At 44.2% G+C, this 20,743-nt stretch overlaps 1 protein-coding gene across 1 annotated transcript; it reads left to right on the top strand.

The window, feature by feature from the left end:
* The first annotated feature begins 341 nt into the window (after positions 1-341).
* Positions 342-3,732, top strand: snai1a (snail family zinc finger 1a). The gene is made up of 3 exons (XM_023269523.3): positions 342-630; positions 1,115-1,627; positions 2,279-3,732. Exons 1-3 carry the CDS (start codon positions 555-557, stop codon positions 2,461-2,463), a joined length of 774 nt encoding a protein of 257 aa, XP_023125291.1. The 5' UTR covers positions 342-554; the 3' UTR covers positions 2,464-3,732.
* The last annotated feature ends 17,011 nt before the right edge of the window (positions 3,733-20,743 follow it).

The raw sequence follows: 20,743 nt of genomic DNA, 5'->3' as shown, positions 1-20,743 counted from the left end.
AGAGTTTATGCATCTATATCTTTAATACACAACTTAATTCATCTCTGTTTTATGGATGTTTTTCAGCACATTTCCAGATTTCTGCTGCAGAATTTAGCCACAGTCCCTCATTTACATACAACCATTAAAACAGGAAAAAATGGCCACAGTTCCTTCACCTTCTCTGGTCTGCGGGTCAGCACCACTGGATTCCTGTGTAAACGCTGTGAGGCTCATGTTTTTGTTGCTGTAAAGTGTGTGTGAGCATGAAGGCTTCTTCCTGAGCACTTGAGCAGCGATACGTGAGGTGGGGAGGGCCCTCGGGGCGAGCACACCCCTCACCGCCTGTGTCAGAGTATTTCAGAACAGAGGCCAGCATTTAGTCACTGCATGAAAGCTCTACATATCACTCAGTTGCTCAAGTCCACCCCAACTCGTGGACTTTGTGGATATTTCTGCGCTTTTTTTAACGGACCCGTGGACTAGTTCTGCTTTTTTTCCGCACTTGTAGAAACTGTGCGTCGTGACCGCAGGATACTTTTACGCACAGTTATTTTACGCTCAGCAAAAGGACAATGCCTCGATCTTTCCTAGTCAAAAAGTACTTCGCTAAACAAAAGCCAAACTACAGTGAACTGGAATGTCAGAATGGTGAGTTATGAAGTTGTTTGTTTGCCCAAGTGAATTATGAAAGCATCCTTATGTAAGTGTCGAAAATCAGACATGGGAACCGGCTGTTTTCTTAAAGTGTAGTCGTGAAGTGAAATGGAACAACAGTTTCTAGATGATTTGTGTCAGAGTCTGGTTCAGCTGCAAACCAGGCTACTCCCCGATCAAGTCGGGGCCCGTTAGATGCACTTTCCCCCTTTCTGCACCCAGACAGAGGTCCATTCATGTTACAAGCTCTTGTGAATACGTGGGAGGAAACGGCCCATGGAGCCTTCCCATAGCTCCAACTTTATGCCCATTAAATGCTCAGAAAAACAGGAATTTACAACCAAAATCAGAGCAGGACATGTGCAGCTGGTGAAAGCATATAAAATCTAATGTAATCAAATGGTAAATTTATTGTATGCTGCTTTACAATTCAGTCAACTAGTACTTTTTAAAAAAATGTACATTCTGATATTTTCAGACACTTCCCTGGAGAGGTATCCTCTGGCTGAGCTCTCATCAGCAGACAACACTTCCACCTGCTTCACCACAGGTCTGGTTTGGGACCTGAGCGTCCTTCCTGCCCTCTACCTGCCCACCTCCCAAACAGAGCCCTCGGCCACCCCGGGACCCCTGGACCTCAGCTCCCCCTCCAGCCTCAGCAGCAACGCCAGCAGCAGCGGAGAGGAGGACGAAGGTCGCACCTCAGACCCCCCGAGCCCTGAACCCGTGCACACATACGCCCCTCGTCAGCGGATGAAATGCACCGGCGTCATGGCTCACGTCAGCCCCCCGGAAGAAGAAGAGGAAAGAGAGACCCCCGTCACAGCGGCCCGGCCAGCTTTCCTCTGCAAACACTGCCCCAAAGAGTACACCAGCCTGGGGGCTCTGAAGATGCACATCCGCTCACACACTCTGCCCTGTGTTTGCACCACCTGTGGAAAGGCTTTCTCCAGGCCGTGGCTGCTGCGTGGCCACATCCGCACACACACAGGTAAGATCCATGCACAGAGATGTTGTAAGATGTTACCCGTCCTCCCCCCTGCCGAATTTCCACTTTACTGTTGAGTCACGAGTGAAGAAATCAGTGTGTTTGTTGCCGTAAAACTGTAGACCTACATTTGAGTTGCTGTCATTGTGAGTCAGGAGATCACTCCCTCGTTGTTTTGGACCGTGAAGTAGGATATCCATGACAATCAGTGTGATGAGATCAACACTTGATCAGCAGACATTATCACATGGGGAAAACCTCTGTGGACCCTGTACTCATTGATCACTCATTGTGTTTAATGTGCCCCAGACAATGACTCGTCAGTTAATTATCTTATCACTGCTGCCGGGGAAGACGGCAGAGCAGGGACACACAGAATAACAAAAGGTTTAAAGAATGCCTGAAGGCTCGCTACTATCACTGAGCACTTAGTACCTGCAGCAACTTGTTAGTGTGCTAATCTCATTTGGTTCTGATTAAATCATGCTAATTCAGTCAGACCCCACCATGTGATTCTACGTTATCTTCACAATGTGTGTGTGTGCGTGTGAAGTGCTAATGTAAAGCTCTTGTGAACTCAGAGATGCCCTTTGTCACCATATGAGTAGTCACCTCTAAGATAAATGACGTTTGTTTCTGTCCTCTTCTGTCCAGGTGAGCGTCCGTTCTCCTGCCCCCACTGCAACCGGGCCTTCGCCGATCGCTCCAACCTGCGGGCTCATCTGCAGACACATGCAGAAGTGAAGAAGTACCAGTGTGGCGTTTGCTCTCGCACCTTCAGCCGCATGTCACTGCTGCAGAAACACAGCTCCTCGGGCTGCTGCTCCACCTCAGTGTGAGACGCCACCGGAGGAACAGAGCTCAGAGCAGCGGAGGGCTTGTGGCCACGGAGGAAAGGTCTGCACAAGTCCAACTGGCCTGTTGAGGACCCGCAAGGCCACAAAGAGCATGACACGGCCTGCTTTAAGAGATCTGGAGGGAATCAAATCTCATTATGGATCTGACTTTACAAGCCTCTTAGCTTCTATGCTCCATTTAAAAACCAGCTGAGAGGCAGATTTTTTTTCTTCCAATCTAGTCCGAGGTCTTGAGGCTGGACCAAATCTGAACTGAACAATGCAAACACCCACTTGATATCAGCCCCTTTTGTTGCTATTGTGCCCATTCCAAACACCAAATATGTAGTGAACTCGTTAGAGTATGAGGTGTTCTTTCCTGTCTCTGTCCTGGTGCTGGTCAGCTCAGGATCATGGCCTAGACACAGCTGCTCAGAGGTAGGGGTGCGTGGGTGGAATAAATCTCTTAGCGTGCCTCCAAACACACACACTCGCACACACAAAAGCAAATGCACACACAGCTGTCCCTGGTACTGTGGTGTAGATAGACGAGGTGCTAACAGGTGCTACAGCCATGACCTTCGCTGGTTGATAGCAGGTGACTTCCACTGCCCTTGGTTTGCTTAAGAAGAAAGAGGAAGCATGTCATCACAAAAGAATGGCACCAGTTAGTGTGTTTTCACCAGTGGGGATCATTTTAAGCCTCTATTTTGACTACATCCGAACCTTTCCTTTAATCTGATGAGTTTCAGAGATAAGAAAAGTCGTTCTGTCTGTTATTTACCAAAGAAGTTTCACTCCACGGATGACAATGCAAGCCATGCACTCAAGGTTACCACAGTGTTAATAATACCAGCCAAAGCCATATAATGTAAATGAAATTGTGCCTTGAAATTGTATTACTTTAAAACCAAAATGTGCCTTTTTTTTTTTTTACCTCATTTAATAGTCGTGGCTTTAAAAGTAACTGATTGCAGTATTAGTAGAAATTAGTTCTATATGGTTTTGAAATGTAAGAAGGCTGGGACCAAAGATTTTTATAGTTTACACCATGGAGACATGGTTGCCGAATATGTGATGAGAACCCTGAAAATGGACAGTACAAAGATGAATTTTTAACTTTCCTAAACATTTTATGGCTGTGTTTTCTAGTGCAATGTGCAGATGATGTGTTATTTCATGTTTTGTACCATTCTTGTGTGTTCACTCCTATTTCCTGTATGTTGTAACTGAAACCTTTTCATTCAATAAAGTAATTTATGTTTATTAAAACTTTCCCTGTTATTTACATTGGCCTAAGAGAAGCTACGCCGCAGTTTTACGTCCGTTTCAACACGATGTGGAAATGATGCCTGTTTATTAAGGGCTGTTTGATCATTAACTGGGGAATTTCTGCTCAGCGTCTTGTAATTAGGCGTGTGGAGTGAACTGACCATTGTGTTGAACCTGAAGTGCAGATGTACAGGTGAACACACCATGTGATGGATGGGAACAACTGAATGCACCTGCTTCCAGTTTCCACCTGCCATCTACTTCTCACTGTCACTGTGCAAACATCGCTGGATATGTGTTTGCATTTCCATATGCAGTTAAAAGAAACTTCGAGCGAAAATCGACTTTTGCTTCAGTACAAAGATTTAACATGAATTCATACGTGCTTCCTTCTTGAAATGATTTCAAGGTGGAATTCTGGTTAGTTATAACCATGATTGAAGTGTGTATATATTTTTCCCTCCTCGGGGAGAGTATAACATTCTCCTCTTCCTCTGCCTAGACAGTGAGTCAGAGTCTGCCCAGACTGCAGTTTTAGGTTCCCATGGCTCCGCTGCTCTCAGTCAGTAAGTCAGTCCACTAGTCTGTCCGACTGTCAGTCAGTTGCTCGCTGTGCGTGGGCTGAGTCCCAGCCGGGCCAGCACAGAGTGAGGTAAGCTGTTCCACGGCACAGTTCCTTATTTCCTTTTGAGTCAGGGAAATGTGCTCACAGCTAGCAGCCAGAATGAATTCTGCAGCATGTAGCGGTGACTCACCTCACACACTCACTACTTCAAATGAAACTGCTTATACAGACGCTGAGACATCTGTACACAAACTCCAACCAGGTCCAACATGGAAACAATGTAAACGCTTTTGATTGTGGTTCACGTCGGCCTTGTGTTCTCATGTATTTTACCCATGATGCTCTGGGATAAAAGGACCATTAAAAGCTCAGCTGTTGGAGGTTAGCTCAGGACTATTTTGATGATGTCAGCTGGTATGTCCTGAGGAGAGGGTGTTAGCTGGGCTAGCAAAGACAATTGAAACAAGCCCCCTGATTAAACTTTACTCCCAAGTTAGCTTGCTGATTGTCTTTTACTGATGATTTTTATCTCGGTAATCTCTGTCACCTAATTCTTACAGGACACAAATGTGAGGTGTGGTCTCTCCAGAATATGTTCGGGTCTGTAGACTTTGTTTTTTGCATTTCTCTATTTTTTTCACCAGGCCAATGTATCCCCAAAACCTGCACAGCCTCGTTTGGCCTGCATAAGCTCGTATATTTCAAATCTTTGCTGCATCACAAGTTACTGTATTCCTTTCTGCCTTTTTATAGAGAACTGAAAACACAACATGCTCCCCTTCTTGTTCCTCGGGGAGAGTGGAAGGCCTGGATCTGAAATCTGAGAGCGTTTTCCTGCTGTGTGCTTTACAGTGCCAGAGCACTCACTGTAATTTACCAAAAGTGGCTGCTATTTATGCCATAAAGCATGTGTTTAACATTCCTGAACCCCACTGTGTTTGTGTATTCCTCGCTCACTCGCTCGCTCTCTCCCACTCACTCTCTGGCTGCCTCTATGGCTGTATTTCTATTTATGTGTGTGTGTGTGTGTGTGTGTGTGTGTGTGTGTGTGTGTGTGTGTGTGTGTGTGTGTGTGTGTGTGTGTGTGTGTGTGTGTGTGCGTGTGCGTGTGTGTGTGTGTAGTAAGTGGAAATGGTCCCTACAGAGCAGCAGCCCTTTCCCTCTTCACAGGAGGATCATCTCTCCCCCTCTGAGACAAGGCCGACAGGAAGTGGGAGTTTACATTGGCCTACTTTACCCAAAAAAGCAGCCCCGGGTCGAGGAGCTGCAGAGCTCAAGTGCTGTTTCTGCTGCTGCACTTTGCCACTGCCTGCGCAATGTCCCATCCCCCCCAACATCAGCTGTCCCACCCATGCCTGCTCCTTCAGCCAAGCTTTCGGGGTGGAGTTGGGTGGCCAGGAACTGAAGAAGTGTCCTTCAGTGCAGCAGCAGTTCAGGCTCATGGTCTGGGAGAACAGGAAGAAGCTGTCAGCATCTCATAAACAGGACTCATCCTGCATTCATGACACACCAGGCCTGAGGAAAACTCTCCCAGGAAAAACCTCCAGCCACCAATTTAGCTCCAGACCGTGGTTCACACTGATGCTTGCTGCTGCTCAGGATGAACCATAACATTGACACTGAATATGTCTGAGCTGGCCATCACACTTGTGACTATCACCTGAGAGTCAGTAGTCATTTCACTGAGACGTTACAGTCACTTGACAGTAAACGGATTATCACCCGTGGACAAGACCAAATAAAGCACGATACTTGGGAACCTTGTTGTGTAAAATACAACCTCACCAAAGGTATCTGTGTGAAAATGCAGCACTCTGAAGGACTGGAAACAAAGCCCTTTCCCTTGCATTATGTTTAAGAATCAAAAAACTGCACAGTTTTGAAAGGCGTACTCCCCAAACACCTCATGCATTACTGCCTTAGATTAGCAGCTCTCAATGTCTATCAGCCTACTCAAGATCACATCATTATTCTCAAATGTCGTGGTGTTATTAACTTTTCTTGCCTAAGTTTGGTGGGAGTTTTTCTCCTCAGATGATACTGTGGAGCTTTGTCATCTCCCTCTTAACATGGTAAAACTGAGAGCACTGATTTGAATGTCAGAATGCAGAGCTAATTCTTCTCCGCTGAGCTGCAAACAGGCCAGAGACACAACCACTGCATCTGGTAAATAAGAAGGCCAACAGCGGTAACACCACAAGTATGCCTAATGATGGATTTGATCAGGCTGTGGAGTTGCCCCAAGGCCGGATTGGAGAAGTGGTTGGGTGGGTTAGGGGATGGGGGTAGGGGTGCATATTAAAGAGTAATGAATCACACACTCAGTCACAGGGTCGCCGGCTATGAATGTGCTCTCTGTTGGTTTTCCTGGAGCCTGGAGTTTACTAACTGATGACGCAGGCTGGACTTGATCAGAGACATGTGTTGCTGTGGACTCGATGCCAGTGAGAAGCACAGCGAGAAAGAGAGGAGAAGGGGGGAGAGGTAGAGGGATGGATGGCGCCTGAGCTTTCTGCTTTTCCTCCGTATGTCCTTCTGGGCATTGCCTCACACTGGGGCTGATGGGATTGGAGTGCAGATGGAGGGAGAAAATAAACCTGATTTCTAGCCTGGGACAGGAAACGAGAGATTCTCAGAGAGTACCCTGACCTAACTTTTTTAACTATCATTACTCCCAAATTCTTGTGTGGCATCTGGCAGGATGCTGCTGGATGCAAACGTGGCCAAATCAGATTTTGTTCTGAGTTGAAATGAAAAGTAATGAATTCAAATGTGAGTCTCCAGCCATGCTTGTGGCCCTGAGAGACTGTTCTTACAAAATACTGCTAACATCAGCACCTTGCTCACAGTGGCATGTTGATGTTCAGCAGGTGTAATGTTTAAATGTTTGTGATATTAGTTTACAATGTAAGAAAGTTCACTTTGATGAAGAGCACTAAACTCAAGAGTACATCTTAGGCTGACATAAAAAAAGGCATCAAATGAAACACTTAAGGATCCTGCTCTTTTTCTACTCGTTCCCACTTTTAGCTTCTTATTTAACTTTGTTGTTTGACTATTTATTGTTAACAATTTTTTTAAAGCAGTTTCCCTCTCCAACATCAATAAAGTATTTCTGATTCTGATTCAGATCTTCAAAGTTCTTCAAATGTTTCCAGTGGGGGACGTGAGTGTACCAAATTTCAGGGAGTTCAGAGCTATTTTAAAGATTTCGCAGAACCACGAATGCCAACCTCATTGTGGCTTAGCAGAAAAAGAAGTCAATGCTATATATGTAACACAGCGTGCCTTCCAGAACAAATGGAATAAAAACCAAGAGAAACAGTATCCCTTTATAAACATTATGATATAATAAAAGACAAGGGCTGAGGAAACACTATCATAAATAAGCTTCATCCTCCAAAAGCATGAATGTGTGTACAAAATTAATGGTAATCCAACTAACAGCTGGGTTGAGACATGCCACTTTAAACCAGAATGACTAAACTGCCATCCACAGCTCATGGGTAAAACACAGAAAAGTCACTACTACATGTTAAGCTCAAACTTCGTACTCCTCGACACCTGACAGTGGAGGGAATATCACCTGTTTTCCACAGAGAAATGCACCTGAGCATATTTTCCCAGACAAGGTGTAAGACGACGTTGAGCTATTGCCCGAGGCCCTCAAAGAGCATTATGAAAGAGGTAATGCGGATTTGAGTCTACCTGTGCGGACATGTCGCTGCAAAACCGTGTGTAAACAGAATCCGGCAGTGCGCTGGGAAACAGATTGTCTCCACACTTGCTCCTCACTTTTCAAGGTTTTTGATTTGCTGAAATCCTGAAGGCTGTGTGTGAAAGGGAGAAGCACTTATTCGGACAAGTCGGATCACGCCATGGCTAAATGTGTTGCCCACGTGAACATCAATGACAGGAAAGGGATTGCTAATTGAGTCGTGATAGTGTTTGTAGCATGTTATTTCCCATGAACAGCCGAGCAAGTTCACAGTCTTAAAACCACACCAGTGTAAGATGCAGGCATGTTTGGTTTCAGGAGTTTGGTTTGTCACCATTGAAGGGTGAGGTGTCAAAGGTTTCCCATTTGTTCCAGTGGAGATCAAAGGAAGTTATAGCTCAAGGCAGGGGACCCCAGTAACAGATGCATGGTGTTAAAACACCCCTTGAGATAGTAAACAGCAACAATATGCCTTGTGTACACACACACTCACACACAGATTACATAGCAGCTGTCTTATTATCATTAATCAGTGCTCAATCTGACATCTCCAACATCCTCAGATACAAACACAGAGACGTAGGTGAACACCGAGGCCTCCACACAGAGAGGCTGTCTACTGCGTGGGAGGCCTCCGCAGCAGCTGGTTATGGTGGAAAACACCCGACACTCCCACCTACAACCCCACATGCCGTCCTGTCATTGTGACACACCGAGGGCTGCTGATTCCCCAAAGACTGCGAGGCTCCAGACCTGGACGAGGAGCGATCTATTCATCAGCAGTCCAGCTTTCAAACAACTCCACCAAGCAAACAGAGAAGCAGTTGATTCTGCACAGTTGGTTCCCAAACAATAGCCGCACACAGGCCAGTAAGCAAGGACTCGCAGAATCCCAAATCTATGCACGCACAGAGACACATGCACACAGTCCTGCACATGTTGAAGCCATTATCCTGTTGCTTGTTAAGTCATTACTCTATAGCTTGTTATTTTCTCAAGCAAGAGAAAGCAATCTATCCACAAAGGAGTGCTGAGAGATTTGCCACCCGACTGAGCCCTGGGATATGGGAAGTTACCCTGAAATTTGAGGAATGTGGTAAGGTCTGAAACCTAAGGAATACAGAAAATGATCATCTACTGGAACAGTGAAGCTTCTTTCCCGGAGTCTCCGGGTTGGAGCTGCAGCCAAGACTGTATGAGATGTCCACAGGGAGGGAGTATTATAGACATTACTGATGACAGCGCAGAAAAGTTTCAGTCCACCAATGGGACACGCAGGAACTGACATAGTCTGAGAGCTTTGACATATTCACGGTGGATCTCAGACATCTGGTTTCCATTTCCCTTCTCTCCCAAGACAGTGAATGCTGGCAGCAGGGCTTTTCAATGAAATCTTCTATTCAGCTTCCTGTGCTATCAGTTTAGCATAAGTGTGTGTGCCGCGAAAGAGCAATGAAAGCGATGCTCAACACGTAGGCAGTTATTAAAGTGAAGTGCACTGCCGTCCCTCCGAGGTTTATTTTTAGCTCCCCACCCCCAGGCCCTGACGCCACCCTCAGGGTTTATTAGCAGGAACACACCATGAACAGACATTTTCACAGCATCCTCTCCACTCTGCTCCACACATTCAGAAAACCTGCGAGCGAGCACTCTCACCACACTGCTAATGAGTGACACATGCCCCCTAGTTCTGCTGCTGACACTTCCAGATCAAAGCCCTGGAAGAGGAGTTTTAAACCCCCTCATTCCCCGTCCGCCTCCTCTTTGACACCCACACGATACGTCTGAGGGCAGCCAAATGGCGAAGCACCTGTCCTTTCTGCATCTAACACAAGCAGCAGTGTGGCCGTCTTCCATTCACAGGACCGATGTCAGCGCGCTTCAATGTGTATTCCAGCTGTGGATGATAAGAGATCAGATAACACTCTTCAGATATGCTGCATGTCAGTGTGAGAAACATGGCCGAGACGCTGTGCTCAGTCAAAGCTATTCATCTGCACCAAAGCCTGTGGGTGGACAGATTAAGGGAGGAAATGGAATTATGGAAACGTTATTGCAAAAGTCTGGATCAACACTGGCTCTCTTGAAATCCCGAGGTGCTTTTCCTTAATTCAGCCTCTTCACCCATCTCGAGCTGAAATATTGTCCGAGCAGTTTCCATACAGCTGAAGGGCGTCGAGAACAGAGCGGGTAGACAGGCCGGGGGGGGGGGGGGGGGGGGGGGGGGGGCGCTAGCTAGGGCAAAGGCAGGAAATCCCAATGCAGCATGAACTATTTTCCTCCATAGTTCCACTAGAACAGCTCTTTGTACCAGTCCCCCACCCCCCTCTATCGGGCCTCTGTCTCTGACAACCATCCACTGCTGTTCTACAAGGCAACCGCACTACTACCGCCACCGCTGTGAAAAAAACAATTCAAACCTCTGTCATACACACACACACACACACACACACACACACACACACACGCACATATGCAGTTCACTCGTGGGCCGTTACTCAGCAGTGCTGGGGGCTGAGGAGTGGGGATCAAAAGCTTGGGGTTCCCCTCCATCTCAGTCCAAAGTCCCACTGTGGTTAGGCCGTAGACAGAGAGGCACCTTACTTTACACAGAGCCCCCAAATGCCAAAAACACTCAAGTACACAAAAGAAGGAGTACAAAAACGCACATGGAAAACGGGGCCTTTCTTCCAACCCAAATTCAACACAAAGCACATATGATCTGAGGCCAGTCGAGGCCTTTTTCTTCCTCGTACTTCTCGTCTAACATTCCTTGGCAATAGCCCTCAATCTCCTCACAGTATCACTTGAGGACGAGGACGCACATGCTCTTCATGTGACTCCAATGAGGAGATGGCTCGATTGCAACAAAAGCCAATTCTGTTCTGGCCTCCCATTTCACAGTGACACACATTCCACTTCATTAGGACTCAACAGTTGGAGGAATGAGAGAAATTCAGGTCAGCGACACTGAAAAACCAGGAAGGAAAATATCAGCATATGATTCTTAGCCGCAGGACAATACTAGCTGAATATGTGGGACAACATCAAATCCAGATACAGTGCTGATTTGTTACAGAGCAGGAACCAGGCCTGTGATTGACTTGGATTTATTTTATGCACCATTGAGACCCCATGCAAAGACTGGGAGGCCTCCAAAAAAGCCCCCAGCCAGGTTCTTTCTTCCCCGAGACAAACTCAAGGCTGCCGAAGAGGCAAGTGTGAGTATATAGTGGGTGGGAGTAGGCAAGGCACCTTGCAACAGCTGGTCTGAATTATCCGTGGGGTCGGGGGTAGTCAGCTAGGGGAGATGGAGGGGAGGCGTGGAGACTCCTGGCGCCAGGATCGGGCCAGCAGGTCAGGGAGGATGACGATTACCAAAATACTAGCAGGCAGCCATAGCCTTGCGAAGAAGGGGGTGTTCCTGGCTCGCAGCGCTCACAGCTACAGGATGGGCAGGCGAGTGGACGGCCGTGGAGGGAGGGTGTGTGAGAGAGAGGGACGCTCCTACTTCCACTTCCTATGAGATAGTCCCTTCCTGTCATTGAGAAACACAGAAACACCATGTTAATGACTGCTAGGTAAAATGGCCTTTATTCTGTCTGGGAGGACGACCAGGCAAGTACAGCAGGGTCTCCCTCAGTCCAACACCGACTTCATAACATATAAGTCCAGTCAGCAAGTGGAAGTTTTGTAAAATGTAGCTTGTTTTCCTCTTTTGGAATACCAGCAACTAGCTGCTCGCAAGGTGCAATTCACTCATAAGGCTCCCTGTGTGTTTCCTCTCAGGCTGCATTGACCACATGTGAACAGATTCAGAACTGATGATGTTACTGGTCACATAGTGGAGCAGGGCTCGCTCTGCTGGTGGAGCTCTAATACTGCACTGACTGCCAAGCTCTGTGTCTCAGGGTACTAAATGTGATGGACTAGTGTGTTCGTTGTGTGCCAATGAACAGATCTATTATTATTGTGCTGATATTAACTTATTAACTATGATTTTATTAAGATTTAGTACATTTTTATTCACTGTATATTACACACTTTATTGTGCACTTTGTACCTTAGTTTATTTTTCTATACTCATGTTATATTTTTTATTTTTCTGTTGTGGTGGTCACTTTACTCTTTTTGCTTCCCAGTGTAACAACAGATTTCCCCTTGGGGATCAATAAAGCATTTCTATTCTATTCTATTCTATTCCATGATAGCACAACTTAAAGAAAAATGTTGTGATGTTCAACTGACATGAGCCACATTAATCAGAAAATATATATTGATTTGTTATATAAAAGTGTATTATTTAATTCAATTGAAGGGTACATACTCTCGTTTAGGAATCCAGTTCTTTCCAGCCCCAACATGAATGGGATCTTTAACAAGACATTGATGCTAATTTTAAGATAAGACAAGATAAGCTATACTTTATTGTCTCTCAATCAAAATTTACGTGGGCAGTAGTGCTAATTTTGCATTAGCACCTTGTTTACTGCTCTCCAAATGTAGCATTTATGGTTGTGGCCAAAAAGTTCAATTTTGGTCTCATCACTCCAAATGGCTTTGTTCCAGAAGTTTTGAGGCTTGTCTCTGTGCTGTTTGGCATATTGTAAGCAGGATGCTTTGTGGCATTTGCGTAGTAACGACTTTCTTCTGGCAACTCGACCATGGAGCCCATTTTTGTTCAAGTGCCTCCTTATTGTGCATCTTAAAACAGCCACATCAGTTTTTTTCAGAGACTCCTGTATTTCAGCTTAAGTTATTTGTGGGTTTTTCTTTGCATCCCAAGCAATTTTTCTGGCAGCTGTGGCTGAAATTTTTGTTGGTCTACCCGACCGTGGTTTGATTTCAACAGAATCCCTCAGTTTCCACTTCTTAATTAATGTTTGAACACTGCTGATAGGCATTTTCAGATCCTTAGATATCTTTTTATATCCCTTTCCTGTTTTATACAGTTCAATTACCTTTTCCCGCAGATCCTTTGACAATTCTTTTGCTTTCCCCATGATTTAGAAGCCAGAAACGTCAGTGCAGCACTGGATGAAAGATGAAGGGCCTGTCAAGAGCCCAGAAACTCACTGACCTTTTATACACACACACTGATTATAAGCAAATAGATCACAGGTGAGGATGGTTACCTTTAGTAGCCATTCAAACCCGTTTGTGTCAACTTGTGTGCCTGTTATCAGGCCAAACCTCCAGGGAATGTAAACTTTTGATCAGGGCTGTTTGGGTACTTTCTATTGTCATTATAATTTAAAAAGAACAAACACAGTTGTTTGATAATAAAAAACTATAGCACAACACTAACCATGAGTGAAAGAAAGGTTTTTGTGTTATCATTCATATTCTCTGAAAAATGGCCAAGAAATCATAAATTCTGCCAGGGTATGTAAACTTATGAGCACAACTATACATCCACACATACTTACAAATTTATGTACATGTTGCACTTATAGGACCGTATTCCATTTTGCATAAATATTGCCAGTAAAACAAAAGCAACAGCTCCAGATATCAACTCTATAGATCACAAAAAAAAAAAGCATAGCGCAGAGACATCAGGAGCTCAGATTAAACTGTTGGCTGTTGAGCAGTGTGGCAGAACTAGGAATAAAAGATAGTTACAGAATAGTTCATAGTCTGAGAATAAAATGTGTGATGGGTGCATGAGGGACACACTTAACTTACTTCAATATCTTTTAAACTGCACATACCTTACACCATGAAAATCTAGTCCTCTATGTCAGTGTAACAATATATGCAATAACATGTTTTCTGCAAACGCTCAGACCATGTTCAGCAGCTGCATATAGGACATGACCATTAGATAATAATTAATATGGAGAAATCTTTGGATTTTACAGTAGCAATGTGCTCATTTGGCACAAGAGACAAAACTTTTCATTGCATTCAGGTCGATATTTGTGTCAAGGCCGGTGAGCTTTGACTTGTAACTGAATTGGGAAAAAAATATTCTCATAAAGCTATGGCATTAATTTTCAGCTTATCAAAGTCGCAGAGACAGCTTGATTTTTAATTATTGTTTTTCTAAAAATAGAACTAAGTATTTATTTCTTAATTGGGGTCTGTCTCCGCATAATGTTCCTATAAAGATTTCATATAGAGGCAGTTTGATAATGAAAAGATCAATTGATTACAGCTTTCTTTCAACATTAAATAATAATGTGCATTATCAATCCATGTACGCTTTTCTATTATTTTCTTCTTCTTCTTCTTCTAGAACTCTTTGTATAGTGGCTATCACATAAAAGAACAAATGCACACATGAATAAATAAAGACTTGTAATTCGAGTCATCTCACAGGTACACATTTCAGAGGAGGTACTTGTGATTGATGCTCTGTGGCAGCAGAGGGTGGCATTGGTCAGAGTCACAGCAGCTTCCATCAAAACAACAACTCCACTTGACATGTTCAGTTCAGTTCTGACTGACATACAGTAGACATAAAACCCAGCAAAATTCCCTCAGATTGAAATATCCGCCTCTTTACGCAGAACCTTTGATTTGTGTTTGCAGACTTTCTATCATCTCTGATCTGGCATCAGCAGGAGATCAGAAAACTCCTCCTGAGACTCCAACCTCTGATGTTCTCACTATTCTGGCACTGCCAATTAGGAGATGACAACAGACCGCCAACACACTGTCGTATTGTGCGCTAAATGCAGAGTGAGAGAAGAGGAGGATTGAGACACGTACACTCTGCCAGCTGTCCAAGTGTCTGGCCTGCTGCAGGGAAGTAGCACTTCTCCGAATGCCAGGCTGATCCTTCTGTTACGTCTCGGACAGTGAAGCAGGAGCAGCGAGCTTTCCCTCAGGACGCTCTTCACCTGCTCCTGCTCCAACTTCTTCCTCCTCCACGTCCTGGGGCCCCACATTCCTCCGACTAGCTGTTAAATGTTGGCAGGATCCCTCTGAGGCCTGGGGAGGGAGCTCCGGGTTGATGCCCTCTGCTGGTGCTGAAAAACCGGAGCTGAGCGGCAAATCAATGCCCTGACAAGTGATTAAAAATGCAAAACAAAAATGTACCGTTTAATTTATCTATAGATCACGTGAGACTCGATTGGAAATGGAAATAAAAAAGAGTAGAGGCGATCTGAATACATCTAATACTCTCATTTGGAAACATTAGACTTTGTGTGTCATTTTAGAAGAACTGGTAAAATATGTGTTATTGTTTGTTTTCTAATTTATTGAATGGTTGAAGTAGAAAGATAAATCTGTGAGAAAATAAGGGAAGAAGACAAAAGGATGACACATGGAACGGCTCTTGGCTGGATTTGAACCCAGAATGTTTTGAAATCTCTCAGCTGTTGGCGCCTTAAACCAGGATTCCCATTTATTTTTATTACTCAGACCTCCCAAAGTTACATGTACAATACGGGCCACGGGTCTGGATTAGTTTGTTTAATTCATTTGGCATTTTGAGGATTAGAAAACTACAGTAAATGGCACTACAACAATGTCAAGCACATATTTCTCCTGGCTCCCTTAATGTAAGTATGCAGGATTCTAACATTCAAAACATTAAATACAAAATACATGATAAGTCTACACTTCCCTTAAGCCATAATCTGATTAAAAATGTCTCAGAAATAGGAATTTATCTTTCAAAATTGTAAAGATATCTTAATAATATAACTCCTAGTCACCTCACAAACTAAATTAACAAGTACTTGTCATGGTATTATTATTACTATAAGACAAATCAGTGTAATTATGACTAAAAGACATAATTAATATGAGCATGTTATTGAAGAGAGGAACATAGTTTAGAGGGAAAGCAGTAATCAGAGAGATTTACTCATGTTCCACTGTGTCAGTTAAAGACAACTGTACTGGTACATTTGAATTCTCAAAAGAGAATCATTTCTGTTGTGAGAAAATTAACTATGGATTGGAGAGTTGTGCATAATATTTCTAGAATTGTGGATTTCATTTGATTCCCTTTTTCAAAGCAGCAGCTTCCAACAGTTCCTATTTATTGACAACTTATTAATATTAACAGTTTCTCTTATTAAAACAAGTGTCTGATTAATAAAGGCTCTGACTTTGTATCGAGAGGTCAGGTCTGCATTTATAAATGTTAAGAAGTCATTAATACAGTTTTCACCACTTAAACAGTAGATCAACTGTCCAGTGTGAAGCTGCTGCTAAAAAGATTTTGGTCTCTGGGCTCAGCAGTATTTTTCTGTAGAGGTCAGTCGTGAAAGCATCAGATGAATAAATCCTTCTGATGATTTAGAAGAAGTCATGTCCTGCAGCACAGAATGGTCTGACTGCACCTTATTACTGTTTTGCCATAAGGGGAAAAACACTTTGTCTTGTTTTTATTTCTTTAAACCAACCACTATCATATTGGACAAAGCAAAGCCCAGGATGCAGCAATGGTGTGAGGGTTTGTTTAGGTGGAGCATTTGTAGGTAGAGAGTTGAGCACTGTGATAGGAAAACAAAGAACCCAAATCCTCTCTAATACTTTAAATTTCCATTCTGGAAGATTGCTGACCAAAGGTTTGTGATGTTTGTAGTGAGGTTTTCTAAAAACGATATCATGTAGATAGCAGTAGGGAAAGATCAAGCCAATGACAGGCTTTCATCCATAATCTAGATCTGGTGAGTCAGACTATGTTGGGGGAGACTGCTTATCAATCACATACATTTTCCCTAAATCTGACAACTCAAATTGTTTTTATTGAGCTATAACTGATAAAGCTTTGACAAATTAACTGGTAAGAACTTATCACTCTATTATTTATAACATATATGCCCACAAAAAGTATGACTTTGTAGAAATTTAGCACCAAACTTGTACATGCTCTGATTGGACTAGTATTTAATACAAACAGGCCTCCTGTTCTTTTCATCTTATGATTTGTGTCACTTTGGATTCATCCTGCCAAACAAATGAACTAATTGAACTCACGGTGTGATGGAGTAACACATGCGCTGCTTCTCTCTGTGTCTGAGCAGTTGCCACGGGCGACAGGTGACGTCTTCTGTGGCAGAGGTGCTGATGGTGTTGGTGTGTATGTATGCACTGCGGTGCTCGCGTATGTGTGTATAAAGGAAATATACAAGGGTTGGAGCCTGTGTAAACTGTGAAAGAGTCGCCACGCGGCTCGCTGAAATGCCTCTCATTGTGACAGCGGCTCTCTCTAAACAGCAATTATGGTCAGAGGCCGAGCACAGCCACCTGTATCCCCGGACGTCTTTAACAGACCCTCATCGAGGCTGACAGTAAATTAGGTGAAGCTATGTCCACCCTGACAGTGAGATGCTGTAGGTCACTGACTGAAGGTCTTTCCAAGCAGCTAGACAGGTTTCCCTTCCAAGTCTATTTAAAGTCAAGCAGAGCAACTGAAGTCATAGTCCAGTGTTTAGAAACACTGATTTCACTGGAACCTAAATACAAGAAACATGGAGGGCTTCATCGTGTGAACTAAACTGTTTTGTTTGTCCACAACTGTAAGCACAAATCCACAAGACCAAACTTCAGCTTTTTACTGTGATACATCTGACAGTAACATGGTGGTGAAAAAGGAAGTGGATAAACAATAAGATCGAGGCTGTAACCATCACACTGCAAACAACGTTCAGTATAAATAAAATCAGTTCATTTTTCAGATGTCTTTGTGTTTTTCCTTCAAAGTCAATAATTTGTAAATAATAACAATATAAAATAACTTTTCTTACAAGAAAGCAAGAACCTTACAAAATGACCTGCGTCAGCCTAAAACGTCTGTCAGCTGTATTCTGCAAATAAAGAGATTTAGCTCTTAACTCTCCACTACAGTCGAGCCCATCATTCCACATCACACAACAAATTAATCTCTCCTTGCCGTCGGTTCATCAGAGTGTTTAAAGGAAGCTTTTCAGCTCATGAGTGATATGCCTAAGTGCCTGTGCAGCCTTGTTAACCCTTTCCTTCAACTTTATTGGACAGGAGGGGGCTGCAGTGGGGCTGTCACCAGGATCCTGGAGTGCGTCAGATTGTCTGCGGGCCTGTGTTTGGATAAGGCAGTATGCCCATTGTCTCTGATGCCCCAGCTGGGCCGAGGTATGCCTCCATGCTCCTGAAATAGAAAGACAGCTGAGGGCTGCCATGCATACTGAGGGCAGGGCTGGTCGGGCAGGCCGGGCCCACTGACCCAGACCACAACTTAGCACAATGAGAGACGGGGTATTGTCTGGAGCCAGAGGCTAATAGCTGAGGTATCAAACCCCCAAATGGATTGCTAAAAGGCTGATTAACTCTGCTGTGTGTTATTGTTGCCTGTGTATGGGTAAATGACAGGCGGGTGGACTGGGTGTGGAGGAGTAATTGGGGCTTTAGAGTGTGTTTGTGCCACGCGTCTGCCCGTCTCCACTCTGATGAACCGATGGCTAAGACCTGAGCCCACACAGTTGCTGCAAGGTATTGTGGGCAGGCACGAGGCGATTACAGAAATATCCACCAGCGATGAATGCTTTGATCCAGAATGAAACGCTGCTTCATCGCCCAATTTTAGGTTACTGCTATAGTACAAAACAGGGATCTTCATATTTGTTTGCCGAAGCAACAAAGTTAGCAAACGTTATTTATTGTTGCACCTTTCTAAACAGCAGCTACAGACGACTTTACAGAGAAAGAAAGAAAAGAAATAAAGATGACGCTGTACAGGGACAAGGACACAAGGTGTGCACAATAAAAAAAGAAGTAACTTTTTATTTACAAAAAAGATGAACACTTTTTTTAAGTTTTGAAAGAGTGAACAAAAAAGAGGGAAAAGATTGATGATGGTGGCTACAGTGTGTATATAATAGTGTTTGAGTTATCTTAATAAGTGCACCTTTGCACTTTTCTGATTGCTATAATAATACTAATGCTGATAAACTACTTCACTTTCTCACAAGAGATTCATGTCAAAGTGCTCTAATCAAACGTGAACAACTAAAAAGAGATATTGATGACAACATTGTCCTATCTGGGACATTTTCAACGGCATTTGTGTTTTAAAAGCTCCTTTGTTCATTTCAGTGAAGCTCCAGCTTACAGACTTTGTTCGGCGTTACTGTTTCTGATGAACAGTCGCACCTGTGCAGACACCAAACATGGAGAGAGGTGTGACTGCGCTGTGTGTGATTAAACACTGCTGAGAATGACTGCAGTCATAATTCCCAATCTCCCTCCATCTCGCTGCCTAAGCCTGCTGGCATTCTGTGCATGATGATCTAAAACAACTGTGACCGACCCCCAGATCAAGTCTTGATGCCCAAAATGTCAGCTCCTCGCTTGTACATCACCAAACTGTCTGTGGGCCAATCCACAGACTGAACTGACCTCTCTGTCCCAACAGTTTGGTGCTGAGGCCTGCAGCTAGACGTCAGTTCGTTGCTTTATACTAGGAGGTAATTCAAAGCTGCACAAATGTCTAATAAACAAAACATGAGCATTAATGGTTCTGGCCGCATTAGGGGTCTAAATGATTTTGGGGAACACTGGGGACGTAAGGAGAGCTGCTGCTCTGAGAAGTCAGCTGTTGCAGTGGGCTGCAGTATAGCAGTGCAGAGAGATGTGCAGGGGGACGACGCTACATGTGCTTCCCTATGTGTTTGTATGTGTGTGTGTGTGTGTGTTTACGGGCCGGAGTTTGTGAACTTATTTAAAGCCGGCAGCTCTGGGGACTTTGGGATTCATCTTCTCCTCCTCATGTGTTATCTGCATGCCAGCTTTTCAAATGGTGCACCAAGTGACATAGTACATAAACCAGCCTCTGCCTCTCTGAAGAGACCCTTGTCCCAGAATAGCTCAGGCCCGCTCTATCTAACTGATGCCCAAGAAAGTTTGAGCCATCACGGCAACACCTCTCAGTCTGCCACGGCAACAGATAGCCACATCAATAAAGATGGCTGCCCCCCCAACTTAAGACATCCCTTTAGGAGTCTAGGCTCTTGTCTCTCTCTGCGTTAGCCTCCATGTGTGTGGAGGAGGGCAAACACTTTCTGTCATATTGCAACTCGACCTGTCATTTCTGAGGGTTTGGTAAAAATTACAGCACCTCTCTTGGCAGTGGACGGCCATTTTTGGCTTATCTGCGTGGCTTTTGCAGAATTCGACGCAGCCAACAGTTAACAGTCAATCTCCCTATCAGGAATGCTGGACTCTGGCTTTGTCTATTCTGAGAAACTGTGGTCCCCTTTCCCTCCCCCCCATGCTGCACTGTCACCCTGCTCTCATACCAGGCACCAACCTCTCCCCTTGCTCTGAAGGTCAGATCTGGTGGAGCACTAGCGTGAGAGGCGCAGTGCTTATGCCACAATTACTGGATACGCAAAATAACACCAGCTACGAGTGACAATACAACACGTCGAGTTATCGATGGACTATTACCGAGATTATTCCCATTTTCCTTTGAGGCCCGATGTGCTAAAGTTTGTGATGTTTCTGGCTGCGTTCTCGCAGAAACAGTCTTTAAAAACCAAAACTAAATTCAGAATCTTTCATCACACCTCCTGGACGAACTGCAACACGCTTATTGGTGTTAAATTCATGCGAGGCACTTTATTGTGTGACAGGAGTCGTGCGCCATGTTTCCCCTCTATTAATATAATGTTGTGTATTTATAGTAGCATGTTTAATGCCACACAGCTCCTGAAATAATCTCTTCTAAGGTTGCATCCTCTGTGGCCACACACAATAGCAAACATCCCTGGCAGCACTTAACAACA

The sequence above is a fragment of the Amphiprion ocellaris genome, chromosome 5 (assembly GCF_022539595.1).
Source record: "Amphiprion ocellaris isolate individual 3 ecotype Okinawa chromosome 5, ASM2253959v1, whole genome shotgun sequence".
In the NCBI taxonomy this organism is placed as follows: Eukaryota; Metazoa; Chordata; class Actinopteri; family Pomacentridae; genus Amphiprion; species Amphiprion ocellaris.
This window is presented reverse-complemented; position numbering and strand designations above follow the sequence as displayed.

Bases quoted from the DNA above. Each gene is read 5' to 3' on its own strand.
- snai1a (XM_023269523.3), top strand. From the start codon at position 555: ATGCCTCGATCTTTCCTAGTCAAAAAGTACTTCGCTAAACAAAAGCCA. The intron at 631-1,114 runs GTGAGTTATGAA...TGATATTTTCAG, and splicing joins TGAACTGGAATGTCAGAATG to ACACTTCCCTGGAGAGGTAT. The intron at 1,628-2,278 runs GTAAGATCCATG...TCTTCTGTCCAG, and splicing joins CCACATCCGCACACACACAG to GTGAGCGTCCGTTCTCCTGC.